Source organism: Drosophila pseudoobscura, chromosome X, assembly GCF_009870125.1.
Source record: "Drosophila pseudoobscura strain MV-25-SWS-2005 chromosome X, UCI_Dpse_MV25, whole genome shotgun sequence".
Taxonomy (NCBI): Eukaryota; Metazoa; Arthropoda; class Insecta; order Diptera; family Drosophilidae; genus Drosophila; species Drosophila pseudoobscura.
The window spans coordinates 1,625,768-1,649,001 of NC_046683.1; the positions used below are offsets into that span (position 1 = coordinate 1,625,768).

The 23,234-nt window shown below is 46.3% G+C and overlaps 2 protein-coding genes and 2 non-coding genes across 9 annotated transcripts; 2 read left to right on the plus strand and 2 right to left on the minus strand.

The window, feature by feature from the left end:
* Positions 1-1,462: 1,462 nt before the first annotated feature.
* On the plus strand, positions 1,463-7,921 carry LOC4815621 (ATP-binding cassette sub-family A member 3). Its single transcript, XM_001355699.4, has 9 exons — positions 1,463-2,384; positions 2,448-2,591; positions 2,806-4,098; positions 4,388-5,223; positions 5,297-5,637; positions 5,703-6,026; positions 6,095-6,446; positions 6,510-7,259; positions 7,327-7,921. The coding sequence occupies exons 1-9, from the start codon at positions 1,509-1,511 to the stop codon at positions 7,526-7,528; spliced, it is 5,118 nt and encodes a 1,705-aa protein (XP_001355735.4). The 5' UTR covers positions 1,463-1,508; the 3' UTR covers positions 7,529-7,921.
* On the minus strand, positions 7,917-22,946 carry Abca3 (ATP binding cassette subfamily A member 3). Of its 6 annotated transcripts, XM_015185908.2 has the most exons (13): positions 22,376-22,946; positions 19,331-19,446; positions 16,048-16,356; positions 14,942-15,007; positions 14,111-14,714; positions 12,609-14,039; positions 12,194-12,542; positions 10,909-12,129; positions 10,689-10,839; positions 10,421-10,597; positions 9,283-10,065; positions 9,021-9,209; positions 7,917-8,577 (listed from the first exon to the last, which is right to left on the minus strand). In XM_015185908.2, exons 3-13 carry the CDS (start codon positions 16,257-16,259, stop codon positions 8,517-8,519), a joined length of 5,244 nt encoding a protein of 1,747 aa, XP_015041394.2. In that variant the 5' UTR covers positions 16,260-16,356; positions 19,331-19,446; positions 22,376-22,946; the 3' UTR covers positions 7,917-8,516. The 6 variants fall into 6 exon arrangements, with proteins under 6 accessions (XP_015041394.2, XP_001355734.4, XP_015041392.2 ...); XM_001355698.4 differs by lacking the exon at positions 14,942-15,007; XM_015185906.2 differs by having other exon boundaries at positions 7,917-9,209.
* TRNAY-GUA (transfer RNA tyrosine (anticodon GUA)) lies at positions 19,829-19,939 on the minus strand. The gene is made up of 2 exons: positions 19,903-19,939; positions 19,829-19,864 (listed from the first exon to the last, which is right to left on the minus strand). It is a non-coding gene; the product is annotated as a tRNA-Tyr (tRNA).
* Positions 20,160-20,270, plus strand: TRNAY-GUA (transfer RNA tyrosine (anticodon GUA)). Its single transcript has 2 exons — positions 20,160-20,196; positions 20,235-20,270. It is a non-coding gene; the product is annotated as a tRNA-Tyr (tRNA).
* Positions 22,947-23,234: the final 288 nt, after the last annotated feature.

Genomic DNA, 23,234 nt, shown 5'->3' on the forward strand with positions numbered 1-23,234 from the left:
GCCAGTGGCGGACAGAGGGACGGGGCGGACAGTGGACGCAAAAGCAGGCCGGATATATTAGCCAAGACAGGCGGAGGGCAGCACAGGACAGACGTCAGGGCCAGCAGGGACAGGGTGACAAGGGACAGGACAGCATCAGCATCAGCATCATCGTTTCATTTCGCTGCCTGCGTCAATGACAACAAATTCGTTGTAAGCTCTCTCTCCCTCTCGCTCTCGCTCTCGCTCTCGCACTCACTCTGTCTGTGCCACACGCTCTGCTCTGCCAGATCTAAGCCCTTCCTTCTACTTATTTTGTGCCACTGCGGCGGGCGCACACATTTCGGCGCCCCAAAAATTTTGGGTAGGCGCCCACTATCGCATCATTGGCACAAAAGCAAAGAGTCACCACTCCACACGCCACTCGCCACTCGCCGGCGATGTCATTGGCGAGCGGCGACTAATATTTGCCAAGCGTAAAGTAATAAAATATTTCTTCGGTCAATAAATGCAATTGAATGTGAACAGAAAGGGCCGTGGGGCTCTGAATGGGCCCTCGAGAGGCTAGCAACAAATTAAACGAGACGAAAATACGAGAGCACTCCCCGCCGAAGCCACAAAACGACCGACGGAATACCCTAAGAAATCCAATGGGGGGTAAGAATATGCGATTCATGCGAAAGATGCATCGTATTCGATCCTTTATTGAATGATAATTAATTTTTATAAAATCGATGTTGATCGAAACCTGTCATTAATATCGATTAATTATCGAGTCATACAATTTTTTTGAATTTATTGAAGATTTTATATCAGTTTTTAAAATTCTAATCGATTTCCTATCAATATTGCAGCCCAAATGGAAAAACACTCAAAGCGAGTGAAAGAGAATCGACATTCGTTTGAGCTCTAGAAATATCTATATCTTCATTCTGTTCTTTTTTTGTATTCAATCTTTTTGGATACCCCACTCACTCTCATGTCATTTTCATGCCCCCCCCATCTACTCTCCACTCGATAGTCGGCAGCGTAAAAGCTTTTGTCATTTGTTTGCTTTAGAATGCAATAAAAATGTTATGCCAAAGGATAAATAAACACGCTGCTTGCATGTTGCCAAAAATCAACATGCAACTGGAAGATATACGTACATGTATGTATATGTGTATAGAGGAGAAAGGACAAGATGACCAGATGACCAGATGACTGTGAAAGCAGCGTTTGAAAGCGGATATTATGAATACAGCGAAAGAGTCAAATAGTCAAAGATGGAGAGGCGACACACTCGAGGGAAACATCATAAAAGATACAGCCTTAAATAGATCTAGGAAAAATATATGAGAGCAGGGCAAAGATCGTGAGGAAACAGAACAAGATCTGGGCTTAAATTTGCTACCTTTGAAAGCGGTTCTTACGTCACGGCTCATACAGCAGTGCCCCTCAGTCACTGGGGCACTCGTACGCGTAGATACTCATACGAGTAGTAGTAGCAGTCGTTGTTTTTTCTCTCACAAACAAAAAACAAAAATACTATGACCATACGTGACTGTGTAGGAAAATTAATTTTAATATCGTGGAAGAACCACAAGATTCAATTATCCAGACCCTTGGAGGTGCTATGGATTGTCTTTTCGCCGGTAATGCTGTGCTTCATCGCTGTGGGTATGCGACTGGTAATGGAGGTGGATATGCGGGTGGACAGTGTGTACGAACCGATCGATCTGGAGCGCAGCTGGACGGAGCTGATGGACATACTAGCGGAGCGGCAGAAGATCGCCACAGAGTACGGCAAGGATAACAATCCGTACATTCCGAAGATGGTGATCGGCTGGGCACCCGAGCAGTTTAATATTTTCGGTGAGACCATTACACAGAGCATGGCGAAACTGCACCCACTGAAGGCGGAACATTTCAATGACTGCAGTCATCTGGAAAACGTGATGCGACGGGAGTACCTCTTCGCTGGCATCTGTTTCGATGATTCGCCCTTCGAAATGGGATACGATTTCGAAGAGGGATCCCTGGTGCAAAAGGACAGCATCCATCCGGTGCTCAATTACTCGATTCTGATCCCCAGCGAACTACGGATATTGAGTCAGGGCTCCTTCATCAGCGCCAATTGGATGACAAACTATGTGGACGACCAAGCCGCCACCGTGCAAGACCGTCTCGATCGGCCCTACTGCGGCGGCTATGTGGGCTACGTTCGCGAGGGCTTCATCAAACTGCAGAAGGTCATTAGCGAGACCTTCCTGGAGATGGTCAGTACCAAGACGATCCCCGAGATCCAGATGCGTCGTTTTCCCATCATCGGTCGAAAGCAGGATCCCCTGTTGCTCTACCTGGATCGGAGTCTGGCGCTGCTCTTCATCATTGGCTTCCTGTTTCCCTGCCAAATTTTAATCTATGTAAGAAACGTCGATATGTCGCTTAGCTCTATCTGAAATTGAATTGAACGTTTCCTTCTTTAGCAAGTGGTAAGTGAGAAGCATTCCCAGCTGCGTTTGTTCATGATCAACATGAATATTGGGAATACCATACACTTTATATCGTGGTACATGAAGGGTGTCTTCTATACGCTCTTTACCTCTTTGTTGATTACGGTGATATGCAAGGTAAGAATACAAATTATTTATCGAAAATAATCGATGTTTATATTATCGATAAATATCGTTTGCTTGGAGAATTTTTGAATTTGTATCATGGAGATTAGCTTATCGACTTCGAATACTTATCAAATGTATATAAAACTATCGATAACTATCGAAGTAATCGATTTGCTAATAGTCGATTTCTTGGTCAATTTGTTATGTGTTGCTCAATTTGTAGGTACACTGGCGGAATGACTATGGAGTCCTCACGGAGACCCCCTGGCATATTCTATTACTGATTGTCGTTTCCTACAGTCTAGCGTCGAATGCGTTTGCAATGATGATCTCGGCGTTCTTTAAGCATCCCTTGAATGCCGTCCATGTACTGACTGTCCTGTGGATCATCACGTACATGCCCTTCTTTGTGCTGTGGAACAATCCGGAGCATGAACTGCGCATCATTCGCTACCTGTCCTATGCATTGCCCAACTGTGTGTTGGCCAAAGTGATCGAGACGCTGGTGGAGCGAGAGCTGATCTTCCACAAGGAGTGGTATGACCGCGGATTCGAGCTGATCTTCGCCACCGAACCGATGAGCGTCACCAAGAGCTCGTGGGTGTTCGCCGCCGCAGCATTGGTGTACTGCATAATTGGCCTCTACATGGACATGTGGAATGCCACCGAGATGGCCAACAAGGGAATGAAGCGTTCGTCGCGGGCCGGCAGCATGCCCGATGACTTTCAGAACGAGCGTCCGAAAAGTTTTACGCACCAGGGCACCACAATTGGGGTGAATTCCACCAAGATCTACGAGGTGGAGCCCTCGCATCGACGCTTCAAGCTGAAGATCAGGAAACTGTGCAAGCGATTCGGTAGCAGCGATCACCCGGCCCTCAATCTCTTCACATGGAATGTCTACGAGAACGAAGTAACCATCCTCATGGGCCACAATGGCTGTGGGAAGACGACGCTGCTGCGTATACTCGCTGGTCTGCTGAATCCCAATCGGGGATCGGTCATGATTTCCACGCATGACATAGAAACGGAACGAATGGCAGCCTCTGCGGAACTGGGTGTCGCCTTCAACGACGATCTCCTGCTGCTCGATCTGAGTGTCATCGATCACATCCATTTCGTTTGCCAGGTGCGAGGCATGCACGAGCGCGGCCAGATTGTGGCACAGGCGAATTTCTATATGCAGGCGATGAAGATCACCCATCTGAAGACCAGAAAGGTTAGGCATCTCAGCGCCCCAGAGAGGTGTCTTTTCAGTGTGTGCTGCGCCTTCTTGGGGGACTGCTCTATCGTCCTGATCGATGATATACACTCCGATCTGGACAAGCCCACACAGTCGCTCATCTGGGCCCTCATCAACGAGGAGAAGTCTCGACGCACCATTATTCTCGTTACCAACTCCACCGCTTTGGCAGAGACAATGGCCGATCGTCTGGCGATCATGGCAAATGGAGAGCTCAAGTGCACCGGCACTAGAACTTTTCTGAAGAATATGTACGGACATGGATATCGATTGGTATGTGGATCGATCATTGATATCTCATGGATCTCTTAGAGATCACTAGTCAATTGCCAATCGATCTGATCGATTTTATATCGAAATATTCTCAAATTCAATAATTATGGATCCCATCTCATCGGTCCCATATTGATTTCTTTTTCATTTCTAATCGATCTTCTCATCCATCTCTTGTCAATCTCTTTTCGATCTCTCATGGATTTCTAACTGAACCCATATAGTTCTACCATCCATCTCTGATTCTATTCTATTCCCTCTTTCTCTCCCTCTCTCTCTCGCCTTGAAGACCTGTGTCAAGGGCAAGAACTGCAACGTCACTAAACTGTACACAATGTTGAGCTCATACATGCCTCACCTGGCCATTGAGAGCGATATTGGGCTGAAGGTGACGTTTGTCCTAGAAAACAAGTACGAGGATCAGTTCACATCTCTTTTGGATGAGCTCGAGCAGAATATGGAGCAGCTCAATGTCGTGAGCTTTCGCATAAGGGACACCTCCATGGAGGAGATCTTTCTGCGTTTCGGGTGCGAGCAGAACGATCAGGAGGGCGACGGGCAGATGATCAACAATCATAGCATCGTCGTTGAGGACTACTATGCCATGCTGGAGGATGTCGGGCACAAAGGAAAGCTCACCGGCCGGCGGTTGTTTGTCCTGCATATGTGGGCCCTTCTCTACAAGCGATGGATAGTGGCCCGCCGATCATGGAGTCTCGGGATAGTGGATGCCTTGGTTCTCACCGTAGCCCTTGTGTGCACCTTTTCGGCCACTCTCCTGTATGGAAAGAACTTTAAGCTGCTCCCGCTGACGTTCAACCTCACGAGCCTGCACACCATAGAGGCCTTTGCGGAGATCATCACCCAGGAGTCCAAGAATGTGCACGGGATGTATGGCTTCTACACGGAGCTGCTATACTGGTACGACGGTCATGTCCACATCCTCAACAAGGACATGAACGGCAAGTCGCATCTGCTAAATAACAACGAGTTCTCACAGAATGTGAATTTCCGCCAAATGTTTGGGGCAACATTCAGCGAGAAGATGGTGACGGCATGGTTCAACAATATACCATTGCATACGGCCGCATACAGTCTGAATACGGTGCACAATGCGGTGGCCAGGTACCAGCCAGATTCCTATTCCTGCCTCTGCCTCTGAATCGAACTCTCTTTTGATTGCGTGATCCTTCCACAGACAAACCTTCGACGAGGAGGCCACCATTGATGTGACCCTGTGGCCAATGCCCTTTCAGACGAATCTCAATACCTTTACCCAGTCACCGCTCAGTTTGGGCAGCCTTCTGGCCATCAACATCACGTTCGTCGTGAGCTTTGTGTGGCCGAGCATCTCGATGTTTCTCATTCGGGAGCGGGCCAGTACGATGAAGAAGCAACAGTTACTAGCTGGCGCAAGGCTTCACACCTTCTGGCTGTGCTATATACTCTTCGATTTAATGCTGCTGTCGGTTCTGGTGATCTGCGTGATCATCTGTGTGGCCGGCTACGTGCATCCACATCATGATGTTCTCTTTTACTGTGGGTTCTCGACTCAACCATGTTCCCTCTGACTTTCAATTTACTTTCGCCTGATTTTCTTGTAGTTTACCTTTCCGTGACACTCGGCCTCTTGGGTCTGGCAGTGATGTTGAGCACCTATCTGGTATCGGAGCTAATTCGTGATCCCCTGCATGGCTTTGTGCTTATCTGCGTATGGAATTCCTTGGGTATTCTCTTGTTCAATATTGTGGTATCGAATGATATAGGGAATCTCCCGGATTGGTTTCAATATCACATACAATATACTTCTGCCGAAATGGTCTTCAAATTGTTCATGATACACGAGTATAAACTGTACTGCAGTGATCCGGATGTGAAATTTGTATCCACCAAGGTCCTACATTGCAATAGCCTACCCAATTGTTGCAGTTGAGTGAAGACGAGATCCTTATCCCTTCAAGAAGGATGTCCTCTAATAGTTATCCTCTCTTTCCAGCTACCTATCACTACCTTATGAAGGACCTTGGCATCGCCTTCGAGTTCTCAATGATGATGCTGAACATTCTACTGCTTGTGATCTTCCTTGAAGCCACGGAATTCTACACAGTCCTCGCCTATGGCTTCTGCAGACACAGAATTCCCGAAGAGTGTCGCATTCCGGAGGACACTTCGTCCAGGCCCACTCTCAAAGATGCCCCGGCTGTGGATGCCTCTGTCATCACAGAGAGGCATCACATTGACCAAATGAAACAGTCGGATCGGGAGGAGTACTCCCTAATCATCCGAAGTTTGGGAAAGCGCCACAAGAAGCGTTATATCATCGAGGGACTAAATCTGCGCATAGGCAAGTGAGTGCCGATATCGATAGTTATCGATAGTCATCCTTCCATCGAGACTTTTTTGATTCGCAGAACCGAATGTGTCTCCCTCAATGGCTACAACACTTCTGGAAAGACGACCCTCCTGAAGCTCCTGGTGCATGAAACGCGCGCCACTTGTGGACGCATTTGGGTCGGGGGCTACTCCATGGCCCGTCAGCGCGTCCAATGCTATCGCCGGCTGGGCTACTGTCCGCAGAACGACACCCTGCCTGGAGAGTTCACACCCATGGAGCTGATGTACATCCAGGCCCTGCTTCAGGGTCATTACCGCCATACGGCCAAAGAGGTGAGCGAGGGCCTGATACGGATGATGGGTCTCCAGAGCTGCTGCAATCTGCCCATTCAGTTCTGCACCACGGGCCAGTGGCGCCGCCTGCACTTCGCCCTGGCCATTCTGGGCTCTCCGGCATTCATCTGCGTGGACGGGGTGCCGGCGGGCATCGATCCGGCGGGCAAGAGAACGATATTCACCATCACCGCGTTCATGCAGTCGCGTGGCAGTAGCTTTCTGTACACCAGCCTCTTGCCGCTGGACAGCGAGCGGCTGTGCCACCGGACGCCCGTCCTTTACGACGGCCAGCTGTGGGCCATCGGGTGCTATAAGGAGCTCAGCGACAACTACAGGGACGGCTACCAGGTGGAGGTGCGATTCAAGCGCAAGGCCAATCCGAGTGTCAGTCTCTCGCGCAGCACATGGAATCGCATCGGCCAGATACCCATGTCGCCGCACAAGAAGCTGTCCTCGTTCATGGAACTCAAGTTCCACGGAGCAACGCTCCAGTGAGTTGTGGACGCGCGCCTTAAATTTCATGTCGTAATCCCCATATTCCCATTTATTCCCATTTAGCGATGAGCAGAGCGACTCAATGATCTTTCATTTGCCATTGGAGTCGACCTCCTTCTCCCACATATTCCTTAGTCTTCGCAAGGACACTTTTGAGCTCAATATTGAGGACTTTTTCATCACCCGCAATATGGTCATTGGCCTGCATGTCTATCTCTTTGATCGCGGCAGCCGAAGGTATACCCCTACGTCCATTTCAAAATAAAAATAGATTTGCGATCATTTTGGAGAAACAAATACATTGCTTTTGCCCTACAATAATCGCGTAAAGAACTTGCTAATAGAAACAAAATAAACAGAAGTTTAGCGAACTGCAAAGATCAATAAAAGATAGTTCTATTCAGCGCCGATATCAAGTTGGAGAAACGATTTTTTCAAGCTTTCATAGGATTTTGTATTCGTGTCGCTACAGAGACTGTACCTGAGGATACATATGTATAACGAACCAATGTTGATGTTTACTGTTTAGTGGGATAAATTAGGCTGTTCATCATTAAGATTATCCAAAGACTGTCCAAGGTAGCACATAGTTTCTGCCTCAGAAGGATTCTTCTACGTTAGAGGCCCAAATAAAGCCCAAATACCATTCAGAATTAAATATTTATTTCCGTTTATTACACATTTAATGTTATCGCTCAGGTTCCATAGTAAAATCGCAACTATAGTATTTACAGTTTGGTTTTAGCCCCCGAAATCGTAAGTACAAACATTCATAATAAAAATACATCAAAGTACATCGAGTTGACTTTTTTTTAAAGCTATAAATGTAAAGCGCCAATTCTTTTGTGTACCTTAAAGAAGAATACTTTTGATGGCAGAACAAGATACAAAATATAAAATGGAAACAAAAACAACAAAAAAATAAAAAAAAATTAAAAATGATAAAATGATACGTAAAAATCTTTGGAACTTATCGTGCATTTCAGGCAGATACGTTATACGTTATACGTTATACGATATATATATATATATATATATATATATGTGTGTATATATATATATGGTAGATCTCTCTGTTATGTTATGTTTAGGTGTGTAATTTCGCTAGTAGATCACAAGGTAACAAGGCATTCACGTTGCATTATCTTTTGTCTGGGTTTCTTTTGTTTAGAGTCTTAGAAACTATTTTGTGTGTGTTTCGGGCATCAGGTCACAGAAGATCCGATTAGATCCGTTTAGGTAGTTGGTTTCATTCAATACTCATTATCTAGAAGGGATTTGCATAGTTTTCTCAACTTTGAGAGGTGGCCTTGGCTGCTTTTTTCAGGGGGGGAAGGAACAAAAACGTTACATAGTCATACATTAGCATTAGCAATATGGACATCGATATAGGATAAGAGATAGCAGATTGCAGAATTGAAGATAGGTCTACAAGCCATGCGGAAAAGTTAGCTGCTGTTTGGTTGGTTGGTTGGTTGGTTGGTTTGTGTCAATAAAGATATGGGGGGGAGAGGAGTATTGGGATTAGACACTACTAAAATAACTACAAGAAAACTACAACGAAAGATCGCGGATGGCAAAAGTGTTTCCTGCTCCTGTGCATTCGTGATGAGTGGTGATGCATGAGACATAGAAATGAGTGGCATGGCGTTGATTCTCGAAATAGGTCTGATGAGGCATTCAAAAAAAAACCCATAAGTTATAAAAGCCAACGGGGAGGATTAGCAACAACTAGTATGCGTGTTGTATGCGCTCACTGTTGGGCACGCGTATCCTCGCGCTGGTACTTGGCAAACTCGAGGAATATCTCCTCCAATGTGGTCTGACTGACCGAATAGTCTTCGACATTCAACTCCTCGCGATTGCTCTCCATTAGGCCAAAGATACGCGACCATTTGACGCCCGTCAATGGAATGTAGAATGTTAAAATGCCCTGATATTCCTCTCTGCAAGAAAGAAACATACAACAAAACATTTATAGAAAGGGCTTCCTCCATTCGATTCAAGTTTAGCACTTACTGCAATATGGAATGTGGAAATTCGCGCTCCACAAACTCCTTCACTTGGTTGATGCTCTGCTGTGCCATCTGCTCGGGCACCGTCTGCTCATCGGCATTCCTTGTGCCCGCTGCGAAGCTGCTGCTGTGCCGCATCTGTCGCAGTGCCTCCAGATTCCGTCGCACCTTGATCTTCAGGATCAGTCCCTTGGAGAACTTGTTCTTTAGATGCTGCGTGCTGCCAATGCACTTGAACTCGCCATTGACCATGATGGCCAGACGCGTGCATAGAGCCTCGCACTCCTCCATGCTGTGGGAGGTGAGGACAATCGATTTGCCCGAGTCACGGATGCGACAGACCATGTTCCACAGCTGGCGACGTGCCGCCGGATCCATTCCCGTTGTCGGCTCATCCAGGTACACCACCGAGGGGCTGCCAATGACGGCTATGGCGGTGCTCAGCTTCCGCTTGTTGCCACCGCTGTAGGCGGCCGTTCGCTTATCTATGTGCTTCATGAAGCCAAACGACTTCGCCAGATCCTCCGACAGCTGCTTGATCCGTCCCTCCTGGACGCCACGCAACAGGCAGAAAATGCGCAGCACCTCGCGCCCCGTCAGATCGTCCAGCAGGGCGTCGAACTGCGGACAGTAGCCGATCATCTTGTAGATGCTATTCATGTCCGATTCCAGGCTCAAGCCCTGCACATAGGCCGCCCCCGAGCTGATGCGCTCGTCGCCAGTCATCATCTTGAAGGTGGTCGTCTTGCCCGCTCCATTCACGCCCAACAGTCCGAAGCACTCGACCCTGCAAAAAGGACGCCAAAGAATTAGTAAAAATGGATACACTTTGCAGCAATATTTTGTAGTACTAATAATCGATAATCAATCGAATTGTATCGATGTTTAATCCACATCCAATTCTTCTACTATGAATTGAAATTTCATCAATTTTGAATCGATTATTAATCGATTAAAATTTTCGGTATTGTGCTGATTTTTCGATTTCTCCTATAAAAACCTAATATTTGTTCGATCTTAGATCAAATTTAGCTACATTTTTCATGCCAAAGATACACATGATAAACTACTGCAAAATTGATGAAATATTGCATAGAAAATACGAGTACTATCGATTGTTTGATTATGGGACAAAAACTTACTCCTGCACGCAGAGCGACACTTGATTGACGGCCAAAAAGTTGCCATAATATTTGGTCACACGATCCAACACCAGATTCTTGGCGGCCAATTCGGGGGTACTCATATTGAAAATGCGCTCCCGCTCCTGGGCCACATCGTCATCCAGATAACCCTCCACGGGTGGCGGTGGTGGCTTACTGCAGAACGACAAAGGGCATGGTTACTTTTGTGGACAGAGAGAGAGAGAGAGAGAGAGAGGGAGAGAAGTCTGAGCGATTCTGTGCTTACCTTAACGCTTGGCGTATCTTGTAGATGAGCTCGCCGATGATTCTGAATTCCAGGACGATGATGATGAGGAAAAAAACAACGCCCGTTGTGATCATGTAGGTGGTTTCGGGGCCGACGCCAGGCTCCGCCCAAGCAAACCATGGCTTCATATCTGTGGGAATAAAATTTGTTAGACGTTGTTAGGAAAAGGCAATCATTGCGAAGGGTAAGGAACACTTACTGCAACATTTGGGTAGCATTTCGCAGAGCAGTACGGGTGGCAGGCCCAGCTTCTCGCAGGCATTCCTTGTGGCCGTATTGATGTACACCTTGTTGAGGCCCATGGCCAGCGAAAAGTGTGGAAAGATGCGGAAAACCCAGCCCAGAACGTCTGCGGTGTCCTTGGTATCGAAGAAATCCGAGGACATAACCACAACGACAATAAACAGAGCCATTCCGCAGAAGATATTGACGATGGAGACGCGGGCAAACCCGGTGGCGGGCTCCTTAAAGAAGAGCGACATGATGTAGATGAACGGCAGCGCCGAGAAGCCAAAGAGCAGCAGCAGCAGGAAGTAACGTGCCAGCTCCCCGAAGGACGAGAGACCCGCCTCTTGGAAGCACAGTATCGTGAGGATCATAATGAACGCTGTAAAGATGTAGGTGGCAAAGTCGCAAATGAATTGCGACAGCCAGAAGGTCCACACCTTGACTCCGCCCACGAACTGGAGGAGCTTGGCCCGCGATTCGCGCTCCTTGATCATGAACAGGATATAAATGGAGCTGACGAAGCACATGCAGAAGCACAAATTGATGGCCAATTGGGTGCCCAGATTATTGCCCGTCGAGAGCTGCGTGAGGATCGTGTCGGTGGTGTACGGAAGTGGGGCATTCGTCACGGATATCCTGATCTTTGGATTGAGGGCCATGCCAATGGCATTGTGGGCCAGATTGACGGTGAGGGGCGCCGTATGCATTGGCTGGTTGTTCAGCCAGGCCACAATATGCGTCTCGTTGACAGTGGCCGCTGTGAGGTAACGCGAATTGATCCGCACCTGTATCGTCCTGCCCAGCTCCAGGATGTAGTCCGTGAAGGATTTCTCTGCGGGCGTCTCTTGCAGCTCATAATCTGAGCCATAGGACTGGGCCAAGGCGGCATACTGTGTGGCTATGCGGTCGCCCAGTGAGCCATTCCTGAAATCCTGGCGCTCCAGTACTGTCACAGCCAAAGGATACTGTGTGAGGGACATGGTGATGGGCTTCAGTTCCATGAAGGTGCCCTGCGTTTCGATGATGAGGATCGTGACAACCACAAAGAAAATGGGCATTAAGTTCTGGATGAGGAGCAGCAGCTTGTTGCGCCACGTGTACAAGATCTTCTTGAGGAACATGGCTTTCCATTGATTCGAAAGGAGCTTCATTCCTTGAAGCAGGCGACGATTCTCGGAGAAGATGCCATCGGCTGCAAACAGTTAATGGAGTTTATCATTCGATTCGATTCAATTGATTGATCAATCGCTACTTACACTGTATCGATTCGTTGTCGTGGTGGTTGTTGTCCTCCTTGCTATAGCCAGTGCCGCCGTTCATTATTTCGCTGGCATCCTTCAGATTGCCGGCGCCATCCTTCTCGGCACCGACCTTCATGAAGACCTCCTCCATGGAGGTGATGCCCACGCCATAGCCATTCAGATGCAGCTCATCCGATTGCTCCTCCAGCTGCCCGAACATCTCCTCAAATTTCGAGGAATAGTTATCCGGCAATTGGTACGAGAGCTCCGCTCCAATATCGCACTCGGGTTTCAGGCCAGGCACGTACTTCTGCAGCAAGGCCGTCACCTCGTTCGTCTCGCAGTTGTCACGCTTCACGCAGATCTAAAAACAGACAGAGAAAATGTCAATAAGGATATGCCGAAATATCTTTATCATCAGTTCTATTACCAATCGATAGCCCGAGCCGTATTTCTTCTTCAAAAAGAACGATGTGCCATGACATTTGAGCTCGCCATCGCACATGATGGCTATGCGATCGCCGAGCACATCCGCCTCGTCCATAAAGTGTGTCGTCAGGAGCAGTGTCCGACCGATCTTCTCCTGCTGCAGCAGATCCCACAGCTGTCGGCGAGCGGACGGATCCATGCCAGAGCTGGGCTCGTCGCACAGCACCACCTTGGTGTCGCCGCACAGGGCACAGCACACAGAGAGCTTTCGCTTCATGCCGCCCGATAGCTTCGAGGAGGCCACATTCGCCTTGTCCTCCAGCTCGATCATCTTCAGGTACTTGTTTACCTCATGCTCGACGGCCTTGCCCCGCAGCCCCTTCATGCGGCTGAAGAAGCGTATGTGATTCGCGACACTCATCTCGTCGAAGAGGACATTGTGCTGCGGACAGATGCCAAGGGACATGCGCGCCCCCTCGATATTGGTGCGTATGTCGCTGCCATTGAGTATAGCCGTGCCACTGGTCGGCGGAAACATGCCCGTGAGCATCGATATGGTCGTGGTCTTGCCAGCGCCGTTGTGTCCGAGTAGCACTGTGATCTCATCCTCGAACATGTTCATCGACACACCCTTGACGACCATTTTGTCCGCGAATTTCTTCTTCAGATGCCGCATCTGTACACCGATGTGTTTGCCCTCCGGTTCCCTTTCAAAGGCATTCGGATCGCGGTTCTCCTCCAGCCCCCCATTGACGGGCATATCTTCGACACCCATATACTCCCTCTCGCCGCACCAAAACTCCATAGTAAAGGGGAAATTCCATGGCTTCGGGACACCAAAGCTCCCTGGCATTATCTGCTCCACATACAGACAGATGGTCATGCAAATGAAGCAGGAGGCGAGCATCATCAGCATCACAGCCCCTACCGTCAGGGTATCGTCAACGGACACGGGGGTGAAGAGATTGCTCCACTGGAGACCCTCGCCGGTGCCCTCGAATCCAAGGATCAGCTTAATGCCAAAGCCCATGGCCGTGTTGGAGATCAGGCTCCAGCCCAGCTTCGTCCCGAGACTGAGATCGTCGTACGTGTTGATTGTAAAGGAGAATGGGATGTAGGCAATGAACCAGATCAGACCCGTCACAGCCGCGGCAGTGCTGGCCTTGGAGAAGAACGTGGCCATCATGAAGCAAAAGCAGATGCTCGCGACGACGTAGACGATCAGAAAGAACACCAGGGCGGTGAAATTTGCGTGGGTCAGGACGGCAACGCCTTCGCTCCAGTTGATCTTCACGAGTATGGCAATGAGAATCGCCGAGATGGTCAGCATGATGAAGGACTTGACGAACCAGGCGGTCCAGTGCAGCCAATTGCTGAGGCCCATGATCTTCATTACCTCCTTGAGCTGCTTCTCCTTCTCGGCGGTGATGTACTGCAAGTGATTGATATGCCGTGAGAGGTGAGAGATGAGAGGTTCAATCCCGTCGCGGCATAGCCACTTACCTTTGTGATGTACGTGCACGGATAGATGAAGCTGAGGAGGATAATCAGCGACATTATCGAAGACATGCCCTCCAGCAGGGGATCAAAGATGTAGGCCGGAAACGGGTATCGCTGCATCCACACCTCCGGCAGGGTCACATTCTCCGACAGCACCTCGGCCTTCTGTCGCAGATAGCTCATCGACAGGACATGCTGCAGCGGCAGGAAGCCCTCTCGCAGATATCCCACCGGTATGCCACCGTCTTCCTCCGGCTCATTCCTCGGCCCCGTCAAATCAATGCTGGGAAAGAGCCGCATTGTCAGCCACGTGTTGGCTATCGCTATCGTGGCCGTTCGCAGCTCCGAGGGGAATCTCAGGGCGAAGCTGAAGTCATCCGGCAGGGAGTCGTTGATACCAATCGTCGACCAATCATCGCTGAATTGTATGCCCGCAAAGGCTCGCTCCGCCACCAGATCCGACTGCAATGTGGCCGCATCCACCGATGAGTGGTAGCTCTGTAGCTGCAGTAGCCTGCAGGTCTCGTTGACGAGCTTGTCCAGCACGGGATTGTACGGCGAGTAGTACAGTTTGAAGAGGAAAGGTTTCAGACTCGTGTCGGTGTTGCTGCAGGATCAATAAAGGGATAGAAAGTGGGATAGTGGGTGGTTTATTCATGGGTTCTTTTTTGCACTGGGAGTTGGACAAGACGACAAGACGGTTCACGGTTTACGGTTTACGGTTTAGTTTTTTTCGGCTTTTGCTTGAGGATATGTTAGATGAGGAGTTAGAGGAAATTCAATCCCTGGAATAATGGTTGGATTTTCATGATATTTTCATTACAGATTCATTACCTCCTTCGGTTGGGTGCAATCAGCTCTAGGAGTTTGCCAAAGTAGGACGAACTATGCAACGTATGTCTGGGGCGGAAACGAGAGACGAGAGATTTACAAATTTACACATACTCGTACATATGAAGTATATTTCGGTATATTTTGGTATTTTCAGAAACCATAGAAAGCATAGAAAATTCGAGCTTGCCAGAAGAAAGCATAGGGAAAGCATACGGAAAGAGAAAGAAAAAATATGGGAAAAAGGAAGAAAATCATAGAAAATAAAGAAAAACAAGGGAAAATCATAGAAAACAGATAAATTCAGGGGAAATATGGAAAATGGAAGGAAATCGTAGAAAAGATATGGGAAAACCAAAGAAAGCTTAAGGAGAAAGAAGTATTTCATGAAAAAACATATAGAAAATGAAAGGAAATAATAGTAAAGAAATATAAATGGAATATAATAGGAAATCATGCAAAATATATGTATGTCAAGAATGAGGAAAAGCGTAGAATAAAGCGAATAAAGAATGAAGCGAATAAAATGATAAAAATCATAAAGAAAGAAACAAGGAAATCAAAATAAACCATAAGAAAAGTGGGATAAGAGGAAAACGGAAGCGCTCACTACAAAATACACAAAACATGCAATAATAGAAAGAAATAAAGAAAATATCTTTCAAATGGAATCGATAAATATCGAATACTCCTAATAATAAATATCGAATAATTCCTAATAAAAATCGATAAATAATCGATATCAAAATGAGAATCGATCAACATAAAAGGCAATCGATGTAGCATTCGATAAACACAAAAAGCAATTATACTAACATTAAAGAATATCGATAAACATAAAATTTAATCTATAAACATAAATGGAAAAGGAAATCGATACTATAAAAATTGATACCTGCAATGGAAATCGATACACCATTAAAATAATTATATTAACATAAATATCTATCGATAAACATAAATGGAAATCGATGCAGGCAATGGCAATCGGTAAACATAAAAAGCAATCTTTACACATAAAATCGATATCCAAAATGGCAATCGATAAATGCTGCTGATCAGGTAGCTTTAAGCATGGAAGAGCGCTTGGTGGAGCGGCCAGAACTTACTTCAGCAGATCCAGATTGGAGATGTTCTGCTGTTGGTACAGCCGGTCAGGCATCGGTTCGGTGTCGACCAGAGTGCGGACGAGGACCAGCAGCAGGGAGAAGATCGCCGGGAGCACCAATTCGATGACCATCTGCCACTTGTGGCTCCATTGTAGCGTCCAGTTCTTCCACAGCAGAAGGACGAACTTGTCCCAGTTGGTGACCTTTGCCATCGCTGCTTGATGGTCTTTTGTCTCTCTTGGATTTGTTTTTTTGTTTGTGGTTTTTGGTTTATCCCAGCATTAAAATCGTTTAAAATCAGGTAGAGCTCTGGGGAGAGAGAGAGAGAGAATGAGGAAATAGGAATATATGAAATAATCGGGGAAATTCAAGCTCAAGTCTCAGTCTCTCGAATGTCATGGGCCTCTATCAATGTGGATTGATTGTACCCGATGGAATTGTACTCGTATTATCTATTATCTATTGTCATTATCTTATCAAAATCAACTGATAGGGCGGCAATAAACCAACAAAATGAATGTAAATAAATCGTTACCCGTGTTACAATTATTCCTACACTTCGTTTCGACGGACAAATGTCCGAAATGTACAAACAATTTACAAGGCGTAACCGTGTACTCGTGTAACCGTAGTCGCACACTGAATGCACTCGGCTGTTACAGCGGGGCGGAGTCGGAGTTGGGGTTTGGGGATGTACCTTGTAAATATTTACACGCGTTAAAATGAAGTGGAAACACGCGACAGATATTTACTACGGATGGATTTCATTCACTTGTGGGCTACCCATACCCATCCACAAAAGTGCCGTTCAATTATGGGTACTTTTGGGCTAGGAAATGTACCGCGAACGGCGAAACCTTTCTGGAAATCTTTCTCTCTGTCTGGGTAGCCTCTAATTTTAATCCTCATACTCGTAATCTTCCACTCTGGTTTGTCTACAAAAATGCTATAAAACTCATGCACCCAACAGCCAATCTGTCTTTGTTCAGACACACAAACTCTCAAGTCGATAATAATTAGATGACGATAATGGTTATCCCATTCCATAGTCGCGGAATCAGTCGAAACGGCGCCCCGAGTCTGGTGGCAACGGGTTTTTCTGTGCGATTCGCGGGCGTGTGTTGGGACCAGAGTCCGAGCGCACAGAGCGAGCCGGCAGCGATGTAAGAAATTTTGCTGATCTAAGAATGAATTGCATAAAAAGAGAATATACAAAAAATACTGCGAAAAACTGAAGCAAATGCACCGATAAGCCCAGCTATTTATGATTCTTTCCTGATTCTGGCAAACTTTTTTTTTTTTTTTTTTTTTTATTGGGGTTTTTATACTCTAAGATTTCATTAAGGAAAGGAAAAGGTTCCATATGCTTCAGATATATGTATGAATGAAACTTCTGAAATGTGGCAATGATTTATCCAAACTTCATGATACATTCTGTACGAATGTGTGCCGCTCACTTATGGGAAATTGGTACAGCGAATCACAAGAAGAGGAACCGAAATAATGGAATACAGGAGTACAGGAATGGAACAGATACATCTCATATTTAGTAGATAGCGAATTTATTTACGGGGAACCCACTGGGATCTGGTTCTCTTCGTTCGCTTAGAGCAGGGCATCCACAGAAGAACTTGTTCATCGATCTCGCCTGTGGATGCCGAAGGGGCCGTTCGTTTAGGGGAACACATTTTTGTTTGATAAATTCGTGCAGGGCCTCATATGGGAATATAAAAGAAAAGAAACAACCCAAGTGTTCCTTTCACTGATGGGAATTTTCGTGCAGCGACTCCTCATAGGTATAAGAGCCGTTCACTTATGCGAATTTCGTAGGGAAAGTAGCATACAGAATAGCGAGAGAGCAGAAGGGAGTAAAAAGTACTCAAATCGATTAGCATTTAATGAATGGAAATCCCACGGGTATGCCCGCCCACTCTCTCCCCCTCACCCTCATACTGTGAGTCACACACGGAGGGAGCGAAAACTAATAAACAGACGTATAACAGGAATAAACAGAGATAAACGAGTGGCAGAGTGGCAGAGTGGCATAAATCCAATACGCGTCAGCCGAGAGCCGGCAGTAGACATCTGGTTTTGGTTCTGAGTTTTGCGAGATACAATATCTAATATTTGTGCGGACATGATAGGCCATCCAGCGAGCAAAGGCGGAGGCAGAGGCAGAGGCAGAGGCGGAGGCGGAGACGCAGGCGACACTTACCCCAAAGCCTTTCACTAGAACAAAAAGACAACCACAAATGAACGCACCAGAAAAAAACAATCGGCAAAGCAGTCGCGAGCAAACAGTGTATCAAAAATGCACGGAGGCGGGTACTTCTGGCCGCAAGCGTGTGAGGGCACGGTACGTACACTCGACCGTTTCGTTGGGCGGACTATTTAGAACTAAAGCCAAACCGCTAGGCAATCTCCATATTTATCAATAGAACGGACAGGCAGTCAGCCAGCCAGCCATAGAGGGCCAATAAAGCAAATAAATTCGTAGTTCGGTTTGGCCTGGCAAAAAATGATGATAACGCGAGTGCCAGTCCCGTACAAGCAGACGACATGTGTCCCCGGCCGGGCTTATCGGAGAAGGGCACACGATACGCCGTCATAAAGCTTCTCGCCCCGCCCCGACCCGCCCCGCCCCGCCAAGTCCCTTCTAAGTGTATTAGTCATTCGAGATCGATCCAAGTTTATTATTGGGTTGATTGAATGCGCTACCCCCAGCCGATCCTTCGGGGGTATAAACGATTGTAAGCGCCAAAAGACCCATAACACTTTCCCACAGAGATATATACACTTAGGGAGAGCTTCACTTGTCCGGCCCATTGATGATGAATCACACGGGGTTGGGCGTGTGGGGCACTCCGATTATCTTTTCGAGAACTGATTTCGCTATCGACAGGTCGTAGATCTACATTCCAACTATGATGATTCAGATTTCCTGCATGTTAAACACGTCTAAATGATTTGGCGACTTTTAATTCTTTTGGAGTGTTCGGGTCGGTCTACTGTTGATAAGAACTTTCTTTTTTTCGAAGAAATGCCAATGATAAGGCGATCCTACGCCCAGAGATTATTCAGAATTGAGGAACACCTGTTCCTATCGACTCGCGAAATTTGAACGTTAATAGTGACATAGTTTTATTCGTATTCTTTCAAGAGCCAATAAAATTTATGTGTACATAAATATATTGATACCAGTGGACGCACGTTTTGTGACTCCCATATTGCCATAAAAAGGCTTACCTACATTGTCGGCACATTTGCACGGGACTTCACTCACCTCTGAAACCTTTTTTAGTGTGATTTAAGAACCCAGAGGGCTATAGGGTTGTGTCCTCTCTTTTTACTCTGAAAATTGTTCAAGTCTAGCATCTATCATGTTTGGGGCGAGGTGTTCTGTAAGAAAATGCGGAATAAAAAATAAATATTTAAAGATCAAATAGATATTTATCTTTCCAGAATGCAATTGAATTTGAGCGAAATGGAAATTCAAAATTCATTTTTAGTTTAATAATAAATCGATAAATACAAAACTACTTTTTCTGATAGATTTTTTTAGTTTTAGTTTTACTATAGGACTTTTTTCACATAACTTAAGTAAAACACAGTGTAATAACACGATAACATATCGCTCACTGGATATCGATAATAAAACGATACAACAGAACTGTAACTATGCTCTAAAGTATGAATAACTCAACACTATAAAGATTTCTGCCCCACTCCCATCGGTTTTTCAATGAGAAAAAGATGAAAAATGAAAGAAAAAAATGACGCATCCTTCGAGCCGGATTTGAACCAGCGACCTATGGATATCTCCGCTTCCAAGTTGCACAAGCACCGCAACACCATCTACAGTCCACCGCTCTACCAACTGAGCTATCGAAGGGGCACATTCGGAGGCGTTCCAAAGAGCGACTGCTGGATGAACGACGGACGGGGCGCAATCGGCATTGGAATCTCGCGCGGCGGGGGGTGGGGGGGGAAAAAGTGAAAGGTAAGCGCTATGCCATATACATATTTTGTAGTTTATAAATAATGCAAGACCCGAGATGAACGAAATCAAATGAAAGCATTGTCAGCGGACGGCTGTCACGCCTTCGAAGAGGCCTTCGATAGCTCAGTTGGTAGAGCGGTGGACTGTAGATGGAAGTGGGTGGCGCATGGCGCCATTAAAAGCAGAGATCCATAGGTCGCTGGTTCAAATCCGGCTCGAAGGATATGTGTGTACGATATATTTTGCATGGATTTATTTTGCATGGCCCATGGCATCGGCCCTGGTATCGGCCCTGGTATCGCTGGAACGTGTGACCGCCTTATGACTGAACGCCCGATATGAGTGTGTTCGGAGAACCCTTAAAGATACCCCGTGCAAGCCATTGATGACAAATATTACGCACTTGATGAATCATAAAGTCGGAGCAATAATAATTAATAGCGTGCTATAGATGTATGAGAATTACTCCGCCTGACAGGTGCTGACATGTGACCCGCATAAAAGGAATAGCACTACAATATCTCCAAATGATTGGCTAATCTGATGGATCTAATAGTGGACAAAACTGTAGAGCATGACCGACTAGAAGATGCCCCGTAGAGCCGCGTAGCTCTCCCCCTTCACTCGATTTGGATAATTTTTGGTAGATGGTCTTAATACTTCTTTGAGTTAAGGCCTTACCAAATGTTACTTTCATATCTGGACAACTGTGGATGCCACGGGGCATGGAGGAAAGCGAGAAAAACCTATGCAATGACTTCTGGTAGACATTCAATCTGAATCCAGAAGGCACTCTAAAAACCAAGCAACTCTCACACGTAATGCAGGGGGCGACTAGCCAAACCCATGATACTGGAACGGACACGAGTGGCATACAAAATCATGGTGGCTAGCAGAATTTGTACTCGTGGAAGGAATTTTATTGCGGCATTTAAGTCACATGGAAATGGGGTCTTTAATTGCTTACTCCTTCGTACAATACTAGTAGAGGTACTACCGTCTGACGTCTACGTCCACGTCCGATACTACTCCATTAGATAATTCTCAATTAATTTGCACTCACCCATTGGTGGACTTGGACGTGGACGTGGGAGGTGGGACGTTATAATTGGAATTGTAAGGCCCGATATTCTGCTGAATGGTACGAAGTGGAGTGTTATTGCAGGGCCAATATAACCGTGAACCCCTCCGCCGTACAACATGATTTTTTACCGCGATTGGTTGCGATTGTGTGTGTGTGTGGGGGGGGGAGTGGGGGGGGGGGAATTTAATGATAACAATTTATTCCAAGCGATGGACTGTGGTCATCGGTGTCTGCGACATTAGTGCATAATTGATTGGCAAATAGTAGTAGTCTCTATCTCTCTCTCGCTCTCACTCTCACTCTCTCTCTCTCTGTCTGTCTCTTGCGCTGTCTCCCTGTGTAATCGCAATAATTTATTTATTTATTCTTCTATTGGTTGTGTGCCTTCTGCAATGTCACTGTAAAAGTTGTATAAACATTCAGGTTTTGTGCGTAATCGCCCATTACCCACTGCCTTTGAGCCTTTGAGCCTTCGAACTCAAAGGCTAATTTAATTGTTTTCCAATGCGAAATTGAATGGGTCTGAATGATAGGCGAAACAGAAACAGGACGAAACAATGGAAATGGGCTAACTGTGTGTCTCTCTCCCTACACACACACACACACACACACACACACACGCTTAGGTCCTTGGAGAGAAGGCGGAAGGAGCAGACGGAGTAGGAGTCCACGCCACTGCGAAGCAATGCTTTGCGGCAGTACCGCAGTCCGCGGGGCCCCTAGTCCCAACACACTCTTGTCCGACAAATATAAATTGTAAATATTATAGAGCAAATAAATAAGTATATGAATATAAAAAAAAAAAAAAAAAACACACACTCACACAAAGGCACCTCCATTACTCTCTTGAGAGAGAGATTTCTAATTGATGGATTCATGGATGGATTGACGCATGCAACCGCCCGGATGCATGGCGAAATGCGCATGCAACACTCACGCCCCTTCGGGATACACATGTGTATATTTCTAAGTGTGTATGCACCGTTATACAGAATTTTATATTATTATTTTTTTGGCGCACATCACAGAAAATATATGTATGTTTAAATATGCACACATGCAAACGCTGAGGCACATGTATATAAACATATGTACATATGTATATGTATGCATTTCGTACGCCTTGCCGTGCCCTTGGCCTTCGAAACATGTTGAGCGTCCAGCCAGCCCCCCTCTTTCTTACACAAAACCACTTTACCGGCAGAAAATACATATGCACACACACAAAACATATACATACGTACACGGGCAAGGTTTTTTTCTTTTGTATCTCCTTGCAGTTTCACAGTTATCCAGTTGCACTCCTGCTATCTGCGTCGTCATTGACGGCCCTAGCGGCGAAAATTCTACGACATTCCATTCACTAAAAAGGTTGAAAGACTGGGGAGGAGGAGGGCGGAAGGGTGCTCTATTCTTAGGACTTTTGCACTCTGGTTATGGATTATTTTTTTGTTGTTTGGTGTGCTCTTTCGCGCACAGCTGTTTCACACAGCACACAAACACGAACACAAACAAACAAATACGAACTCACACGGACGGGGCACGCGATCGAGCAAAAAAAAACTGATTTTGTGTTTGTTAAAATATTAGATTAAAAATTATTTATGAAGTTCTTCTAACGCCAAAAACACAACTACTGAACTCTCGGAGCTCGGCAGAGAACTAGAGAAGCAGAGAAATAGTAAAGCAAGCCGAGAAGCGAGAAGAGAGAGAGAGAAAAACTACTACACTCTGTTGCCGACGAGACGCGCACGGCCAAACGGCAACCAACACGAAGCGGCGGAGTAAAACGGAATAGACAAAAAAAAATAATCACAGAGACATTACGTGAGCTGTTTGGCTAGAATAAGGGGGGGAAGATTAGGGGGAGAGCAGAGAGATAGAGAGAGAGAGCATTCTAGATGCTATCGTTTATCGGCTGAGGCTGCATTCAAATTCCAATTCAAAAATGCCGCCACGCACACACAAATTCGTTTGCAATTGTTTGAAATTAAATATTTATTAAACTTGCTAATGAAACAATTGCTTGTATGTTTATGGGGTGTGGGAAGAGGGGGCTAGGGCTGACTATATGGCGATAGTAGGCTGACAAGGTTAAATGAG

What these genes read in the sequence shown, in the direction of transcription:
- Abca3 (XM_015185908.2), bottom strand. Translation starts at nt 16,259, where the DNA reads ATGGCAAAGGTCACCAACTGGGACAAGTTCGTCCTTCTGCTGTGGAAG. An exon ending in ATTGCACCCAACCGAAGGAG is followed by an intron (nt 14,715 to 14,941) that starts GTAATGAATCTG and finishes TTGATCCTGCAG; the next exon opens with CAACACCGACACGAGTCTGA. An exon ending in GAGGATACGCGTGCCCAACA is followed by an intron (nt 8,578 to 9,020) that starts GTGAGCGCATAC and finishes TGAAAAAAGCAG; the next exon opens with CCAAGGCCACCTCTCAAAGT.
- LOC4815621 (XM_001355699.4), top strand. Translation starts at nt 1,509, where the DNA reads ATGACCATACGTGACTGTGTAGGAAAATTAATTTTAATATCGTGGAAG. An exon ending in TAGCCTACCCAATTGTTGCA is followed by an intron (nt 6,027 to 6,094) that starts GTTGAGTGAAGA and finishes CTCTCTTTCCAG; the next exon opens with CTACCTATCACTACCTTATG. An exon ending in CTAAATCTGCGCATAGGCAA is followed by an intron (nt 6,447 to 6,509) that starts GTGAGTGCCGAT and finishes TTTGATTCGCAG; the next exon opens with AACCGAATGTGTCTCCCTCA.